The sequence below is a fragment of the Clupea harengus genome, chromosome 9 (assembly GCF_900700415.2).
Source record: "Clupea harengus chromosome 9, Ch_v2.0.2, whole genome shotgun sequence".
NCBI classification, from domain to species: Eukaryota; Metazoa; Chordata; class Actinopteri; order Clupeiformes; family Clupeidae; genus Clupea; species Clupea harengus.
The window spans coordinates 20,298,521-20,307,550 of NC_045160.1; the positions used below are offsets into that span (position 1 = coordinate 20,298,521).

General features: G+C 42.1%; 1 protein-coding gene across 1 annotated transcript in view; it reads right to left on the reverse strand.

Moving 5' to 3' along the window:
* The window catches only part of LOC105902801 (transmembrane protein 255B), a 55,872-nt gene that overhangs the window by 41,927 nt on the left and 4,915 nt on the right, over positions 1-9,030 (reverse strand). The window contains exon 3 of the mRNA XM_012830469.3: positions 8,382-8,444. Within this exon, the coding sequence (XP_012685923.1) occupies positions 8,382-8,444 (63 nt within the window). The remainder of the gene's footprint in view (positions 1-8,381; positions 8,445-9,030) is intronic.

Here is a 9,030-nt window from a genome sequence, read left to right on the forward strand (position 1 = left end):
ATATTTAGCAAGTGTTGCTTTGATGATTGATGGAGGGAGCATACAGTCTAACCCTCAGAGCATGTGTGTTTATTTAACCTCTGTTTGAGGTTAAAGGGAGCTGTTTCTATCATACACCCACGCGTGCGCACACAACCCTGTGAACGCTTTGTTGACTTCTCTCCAAGACTGGATCATTAACGCCTCCCAGGTGTGTCTCATCTGCTACAGATGTACAGAGAAGTATTCCAAAAGAGCTAACCCACCTGCTCGATTTCACAGGACTGAGGCCAGAAAGTGAGAGTATTCTAGGCTTTTTGGCCATATAATCGGGATACTATTTGACTGTTGGCTAAGTAAGCACTGGAATATGTACAAAGTTATGTTGAGCTTGTGTGTGTGACTGACTTGACTGACTGACTGACTGATGCATATATGCATATATAGTATACTGCAATATAGTACACTCAAACACTGTATGGGTAGCTACCCAATACGAGATGTATTTCATCAAATACAATGAAGAATGTTTTGAATCAGCATCACTGGCTGTATCCTAACCTTACACAGGAACTGATTGGGATAAAGCCTTATTAAGGTTCAATTATTCACTCATTTCATTCACTCCATTAATCATTCCATATAATCCTACTGTTGCAATTCTGTGCATTGTTTTCTACACACTTCACTAATATAGTTTGAAAAAGATTTTTTCATGCTGGCATGCTGGCATGCTGTCATCCTAACTTCTATACATGCTGGCTATCATGCATACTGCACATGGTAACTGTCAAGGTAATGTGAAATAATGTTCCCGTCTCCATTTCATCTTTCAAAAGTAGTGTAACGAAGCCGACATTTTGCCGACAGAAAACACCAGGCTGGAATGCTTAAGCATGTCTGAATTTTATGAGACAGAAGAATGCATTATAGACCAGATTCAGACTGAGACATAAATCCAAATTGATGTTAACAGCCATAAGACGATAGTCTTAAATGAAATGGTTGCCAGTAGTCAAGTATCATAGTTGCCAATTAAAACACATAAACCTCAATACATAAACAAACCCAAATGAGGGAGTGAGTGAGATGAAGAGATGAGAGACAGAGAGACAGAGAGACAGAGAATGAGAGACAGAGAATGAGAGAGAGAGAGAGAGAGAGAAAAAGAGGGCCAGACAACAAGAGCCAAGGAAGCATTTTATACCTCAGGACTCATTCCTATGCTTTTTATACCTCAGGACTATGTATTTGCCACAAGCTACGGGATTGGTTAGTTTCCTAAAACAATGCTCTTTTGCCCAACTAACACCATGATTGGCTGTCTGGACAGAGGTGTCAGGGAGGCTGATAAGTATGCAGAGCTAAAGTAGTTAGATTCTAGTCAACAACACAATCATATACAGACACTTAAGACTGTAATGAAACTATGGTCAGACTACTGCCCATATTGTAAGAATCTACTGAAGACTAAATATGAATGTCTTCCACTAGTTTAAGATGCTACATTCATCACAAGATGACGTTGTGATTAAGTTTCAGAGGTGTGCCCTCACGATGCCTTGTGCCCAGGAGAAGGGGAGAAGGGAGGGCCCACGAGAGAGCAAGTGCGAAACAGGAGGCCAAATGGCAGAGCCAGTGACAGAAGGGATATGAAACAATAGTGAATCACTTCAGACAAACATCAGAAGACAGATGCGCATTATAATGTAAAAGTGACTCTCCACAATCAACATCAGTTGTGTTTCTCATTGCTTGCCCAAGTAAAAGGGTCCCAGGAACTAAGAGCCTTACAAGGAGATTTGAGACAATTCCTCTGATGTACTGACTCTTGGCCCTTTTCTTCCATTTTCAGAGCACTTTCCACCCTACAGCTCTCACAGTCCCATCCTTAAACATTTCTACACTGCCACAGAAACTGTGTGAAGTTTACCCATCATAAAGCATTGGACTGAAGTGTCTGGTCTACTGAATAGTCTAAAATGGCTGCGTTTAAATTCTATAGCTTTGAACAAGGTGTGCAAATTTAGCTTTAGATTACTGAAACATTTGATGCAAAACCCCGTTGGGTGTTTGGGCTTGCTTTTTGGACCCGTTGAAACAGGGTGGTCCAAGTAACAATCTTTAACCGACTGCAATTGGGCACGGCTCATTTGTAGACCCGATGTTTAACAGTGGTCTTGAGAAAGGAATGAAGTTTCAAAATCACTTTCTCTGGTGAATCCAGTAGACAACACACACATACACGCACACACACACACAAACACACACACACACAGAATGTGCATTTTCCTCACAGCAGGCCTGCGCTACACGCCAAACAGTTATGGCCCTAAAGCATCAGACACACAGAGATTGAAGCACAGACACACACACACCAACACACACACACACACACCAACACACACACACCAACACACACACACCCCCACAACCCCCCCCCCCCACACACACACACACATATACTCGGACAAACGCACATATTGCACGCATGAAATTGAAAATTGACGTTTTACGAGGACATTGCATGCACTCCTATCTTAAACATGACTATGCACGGAAGAAAGACAAGAAAGGAATGCAGAGTGAAGAGAAAAGAGGATGGGGCTGAAGCGATGCACTACTATTATAAGATAATAGATGGTACCGCATCCATCTTCATGTCATGGGAACACAGGTGTTGGTTTGTGTATGAGGAGGGGAGTCTGCAATAAAATACAAGAGAGATGGTCTCCTTTATCAGTCTGAATTCAGTCAGTCATATGGGTGTGAGTGTGTGTGTGAGAGAGAGAGAGAGAGAAGGCAAGAGAATGCATACATGTGTATATGAGTGTAGATCTGTGTGTGTGAGTGTGTATATAAGGCCTGTGTGTGTGTGTACGTACATATGCGTGTGTATACAACGCCTGTGAGTATGTATGAGGTCTGTGTGTGTGTGAGTGTGAAAGAGGTGAAAGAGAGAGTGAATCATTTCTGCATGTGTTGTGTGTGTATTCATTTGGGAGAGTTAAGAAAAAGCCGTTTGAAAGTGTAACCAGCACTTGTGGAGGAGAAAAACAGAACAACAGCTCGTAAATTCACTGAAGAAGATGAGGAGGACAGACCACAGGATCTCCAGCACAGCAGGGAGAGCCTGGCGTGGGTGGGAAGCATGTGTGTGTGAGTGTGTGTGTGTGAGTGTGTGTGTGTGTGCGTGTGTGTGTGTGTGTGTGTGTGTGTGTGTGTGTGTGTGTGAGTGTGTGCGGGCGCTCGTTTGTGTTGGTGTGTTGAGTATGAGATTGTCTGCGTGCTCATGTATGTGTTGAGTGTGAGTGAATGGTGTATGGGTGTGTGTGTGTGTGTGTGTGTGTGTGTGTCCGTGCGCTAATGTAATCATGCATATCTGTAAGTGTGTGTAACCATATCAGGAGACTCTTTGAATGGGAAAGGACTTTCACATTTACTTTCAATCCACTGTATTTGTACGAATGTAAACACACATAAACACTGTTCGGTTGCGCCATGGAACAGCATGTTAGCCATAAACACAGCAGAGAGCTTTATTCACGCATTCATTCATGTTCATTGTCATATTCAGTAGTGAAAATATATTCCAAACCCTTTTAGGGGGACAGGAGAGGCCATTCAGCTCAGTAAAACCACTATAAATCTCTTTGAGAAGCCAAACCTAGGCATATTAATTACAGTAACATCTCTTGTGTTTACATAGTGGCTTTCACAAACATATTTCAGGAAGACTTCATAGATAGAAAACTCAAAGGCTGATGTTACATCCAGGCTAACAAATGTGAAACAGGCTTTTTTCACAAAGGGTGGCATGAGAACTTTCAGTGGATAAGTGATCAGTGTATATTACCAATAGCACTATTTTCACTGATCCAGTTTTTGCCAGGGCCTGATAGTAAACCAGGGCCCTCTCCGTATGTCAACAGTGAAGAGGAGCTTTTCTTATTTGCCTGCTGTAAATCACACCCCTGAATTTATCGTATTGGAATAAAAAGTTAACCACCTCTTATAATCCAGATTTATGGGGGTTTGAAATAATATATATCTTATTTTATAGGACCTTTTCTCATGGTAGACAGTGTAGTGTGATAGTGAGTAGCATGAACTGTGGCCATCTGCTCAGCATGAATGTTTGTAGAGATCTCCTAAAAATGTTGGACCTGCAAACTTGAGAAAAATAACTCAAACTAAGGACAACCATAAGTATATCTTAAAAATGAACCTTCAGCATTCGCAAAAACGATGTGTTTGTGCTTTTTGTGCGTGTGCTTGTAAGGGTATCTACCTTCTCACATTGAAACTAAAAGCCTTCTGTTTATCATGTTGGTCTGGCCCACCCCTGTAGCCTTCTTACCGCTTCAGTAATGTTTTGATTACTATTTAAGGTTATAATTCATCATTACTTCATCAACTTGTTTGGTGTGAACGACTTCCCTTCTCTTAAATGCCATGGCTTCATGCAAACCAGGTTTATACTTTAAGTGGGTGTTTCTTTCGGGGCACAATTATGCCATCTTACTGCTTCAGTAATGTTTTGATTGCTATTTAAGGTTATAATTAATCATTACCTCATCAACTTGTTTGGTGTGAACGACTTCCCTTCTCTTAAATGCCATGGCTTCATGCAAACCAGGTTTTAACTTTAAGTGGGTGTTTCTTTCAGAGCACAATCATGCCATTTGGCCTGCAATCATTTCCGTGACGTTATGATGTGCAGTGACCAATTTAGCTATCTAGGAGAATCAAATTAAACTCCATCGATTTAAGCTGGTAGGAGTTTTTATATGGTTAAGCCTAAAACTGGTCATGATAAAATCTTAAGTTTATGCTCACAATAAGTGAGACATGTGTGGACATCTTATTCGAGTTGAATGAGAAGTGGCTTCCACTTGTGTAGGAGTGTTAATTTGGATCAGGAAGGCAAAGAACATACAAGCCCAAGGAGATGTCTAAATGTGCTACTCTGCTTTCCCAGGTGGTGAAATGTCTTGGTTATCCTAAACTCCTGACTCCGCATCTCTGCTCTCTTTTGCTATGAAACCCATCTACTCATCTACACATTTCTTATATTATGTTATAACCAAGCAGACAGTAACAATCAAAATGTGAATAATGTGGACAACAAACTTAAGGCTCTGTGCTGATGGACTTGATTGAACAGAATATTGCTATTGCTCCTGTTGTGTCAGACATGAACTGAGTTCCTGCATTATTTTGAATCATCCCAATCAACCCATGCCCCTGGGTATGTACTCTGTCTGTGTCTCAGTATGAGCAAATAGCTGAGACCTGACTCATTAGCATTCAAATGGCATATTTGAAAATTCAGATTCTCGGATAGCCTCTTTCCTGCTTGGAACAACCCCCCCCCCACACCTTTTGTCCTCTGTTCCTCAACCCGCCCCCCCATCAGAGGACCCACTCCCCCACAGGTGACCCCTCCCCTTGTCTTCCCTTCCTGCCATTACCTATAGGGTGTGGTCTTTTCTCCATTCCCCTGTATTCTTCTGACTACGTTTCCCGGCTCATTCTTTAAATTTGGCGTGCTCATTAGATTCTATCAACTGGTCCTTCGAGCCGAATCCGCAACAAAGACGCCTCGCCAACGCCTCTAAACATTGTACACGGGACAGGAAAGTGATTTAGGCTCATTCTATGTGCAGACTGGTGTGCATACCTTCTTACTGTCAGGTAGGCTATTCTCTGAGCAACAGAGAAGGGTGTCTCTGTAACTGTAACTGAGTAACTGAGACACACTCCTGTGCCACTAGGCTATTTGTGGCATGAACATAAATAATTCACAAATAACAGTCAACCGACAGAAAATCACTGGAATGTTGTGACTTGGATATAAAATAGCTCTTTTCCATTACTAATTTGTACAGCTTTTCATGAGAAACTGCTTATGGGATTCTTTGAAGTTCAGTCCAAGTCCATCTGACTCAAACCTGCCAGGAACTGTGTCAATGTCCAATCTGAGTCATGCCAGACCCATCTCCATCTTGGACAGCTACTTCCGCCACATAACTTCAAATGGTGTCAAAACAAGTAATTTGCAAGTCTGCAAATCCTTTCATGTTGTAGATAATATAGCAAAATCATTTGGCAATAGTTTAAATCAGGACAGGCTGAACTATGAACTTTTAAACGAGACCCCATGTAGCCTACACAATAGAGATGGAAAGAAATGACTGCATTAAAAAAACAACCAAAAAGAAGAATCATTTTCATTAACCTAGGCTACTTAAGCCCAATAGTTTATGGGATCTGTCAAGACATGCTAGCACCAGAATACATTTTGGCAAGTGAGCTACCAATAGTCACCAACAGCGCTGTATCACTGTGGAATCTGTCATGTGGAAATGTTTCCCTTGTGGTGGGATGGTTCTCATGGTTCGCTGTGTACTTTGATCCAGTGTTTTTTAGTCATACTCACGGTATGTTCAGTAAAGGCACTGGCACCTAGGCCAGGAGGCTAGTCATAAATACCACAGAACAAATGCGCTTCCTTTCCAGCCTTTACTAACATAGTAGCTATGTCCCGTTTACGAGGCTATGTATTTGCATTATACTGGGTTAGACAAAAGAAAAACAATATAAATCTGACTCATTTTCAAGATCCAAGTCATTTGCTGTCACCCAATTTGACTGGCTAAGTGAAATAACCCGATTCAATGTTCAACACCAATGGATACTCATACATTCAAGTCTGACCTGAAGTCATGTCTCAATTCTACTTCCTGCCTCCCTCCCACTCATTTCCTGTTGCCTCTATACTTTCTGTCCCATAAAAGCCTATCAAATTCTTGTTCTGCAGTACATTCTTAGGACACCAGTACTAAAGACCCCAGATGGTTGAGGCTCGTATCCTACTCCAAAACTTCTGTTGGATGATATTAACCCCAGATATGATTACAATGGCCTTGATGGCAGTGAGGTATTTTAGCCATAAATCTTTGACATATATGTGCTTTTCATTAACCACATCAAGATGTTTCTCTTCCCTGAGTTACTAGACAAGGGCTTTATATTTCATCAGTTCCAAACACTTTTATTATAGATCAGTGACTCAAACAGTGTGGTGGGACACAGAAAGCGATGAAGAGACCTAATACACTCAACATTCAAACATTGCTTGCAGTCCTCAGAGGCAGGATTGCATAACCTTTTCATAAAGTATTGTGAAACAAGGTGTGTGGTTGTGTGTGTGTGTGTGTGTGTGTGTGTGTGTGTGTGTGTGTGTGTGTGTGTGTGTGTGTGTGTGTGTGTGTGTGTGTATGTGTGAGACGCTAGGGTAGTTACATATTTCCCCCGGACGTGCCTGTGCCATCTAAATCTAAAGCAGGCACACCCAGCCAGGGGCGTCGTGAATGGCCCGAGCTGGAAGTGGACCCCGAAGACAGCCGATTACCTTAGTCTACAGAAGCGAAATCTATGATTTCAAGCAGGAGACTATAAGGACATGTGCAAAACCCCCCTACAGGATCCCCATATCATTAGCTTGCTAGAAGCTAATTAGGCTACAGCGCAGCAACACCATGAAACGAAGCTACCTGTCATACTATTCGAAACGAAGCTTCTGGCCACGAAGAAGAAACACAAAACAGTGGTTTGTGAGAATCTGTTACGTTGACTGAAGCAGGTATGGCAACTGTTTAATTTGTCCCTGTAGATTAATGGGTTGGTTGTTCTAACAACAACTAGCTGGCCAGTAACTTAACTTAACTGTACACTATTTAACTAACTAGGAGTTTTGTAAGGAGCTTTAACGTCCAGGTTGATACAGTTATTTCTTACACTGTTATCTGTTTTTAATAACCTGTTTTTAATGTGTAAACGGCAGATATTGTATGCGATATTGTTGTTTAGGTCTGACAGAGTACAAAGCTTTAGCATAAGATAGGATGTAGCCATGGCTGTGGATTAAGAATTTCATGAAGATCTTAAAATAGGCCTATTGGTGGATGTGAACCTTACGGTCATTGTTCTCTCCAAACCAATAGAAATACAATCTTTTTTCAAAGCTAGCAGACCATACAGCTATGCTCTTCTCTCTGAAGTAAATTTGCTTAAGTTTGTTAATGCATCCGAATATGTAGACCTGCATGTCTCTACAGATAGGCCTACTAAATAAGACAGGATCCATTTATCCCAATATGAAGGTGACAGTGACAGTGACACCGCAAACTCCCCTACCTTATTTCTTGAAAGTATCATTTTCTAAGCAACAGTAAACCAGTAGCCTTCTATCGATACGATGTAGAAAACTGCAAGATTTCACTAGTCGTCCAGATTGAACGTCCTTCATGCCCTACAAGCCCTTGGGTTTAGTAGGCTAGTGTGCATGTGTGTGTGTGTACATGTGTGTGAAACCATACGGTTGCGAGTGAGTTTACCAGTTGTTTTCGGTTTTCCTCCAGCCGCAGCCCGAGAACACCCAGGAATGAGCCAAAAGCCAACTGTAGAGAGAGAGAGAGAGAGAGAGAGAGAGAGAGAGAGAGCGAGATTATGAGTCCTGTTACGCAGTGCAGAAATGACATGTTAAATACAGTACTCATAACTGTCATCTCAACTAGCCTCTGGGGTTCCACTTTTCCCACCCGTGCTGATTGGACTGCCAGTCAAGGTGAAGGATTGGGTTTCCCCGGTGACACTGGCCATGAATTATAGGCGTCCGGCTGCCATTTTGCTCCCTGCCCCTCCGGGCGTAAATCAGAGCGTTGGCTGTCTCAAAACTAACAGTGTATGCCGAACCGGATGCAATTGAACCCTACAATTCAGACCTCCGTCCTCAACGTCTTTCTTTTGAAGACTGGCCCGCTGTTCGGTATGACACCAGTGGGAGCACAAAAGGTACTCAATCCGTGAGTTTCCCACGTTGCACTGTGGAGTAAACTTGCTAAACCCCTATTCTATTTCCACCCCTCTTTATTAACTCTATCAACATCTCTACTAACCTGTGTGAGAGGTCACAACCTCTCCCTGCCAGAGAGGTAACAGCAAGCTTGGGTTGGCAGTGAAGAAGTTTTCTTTTTTTATGACAAG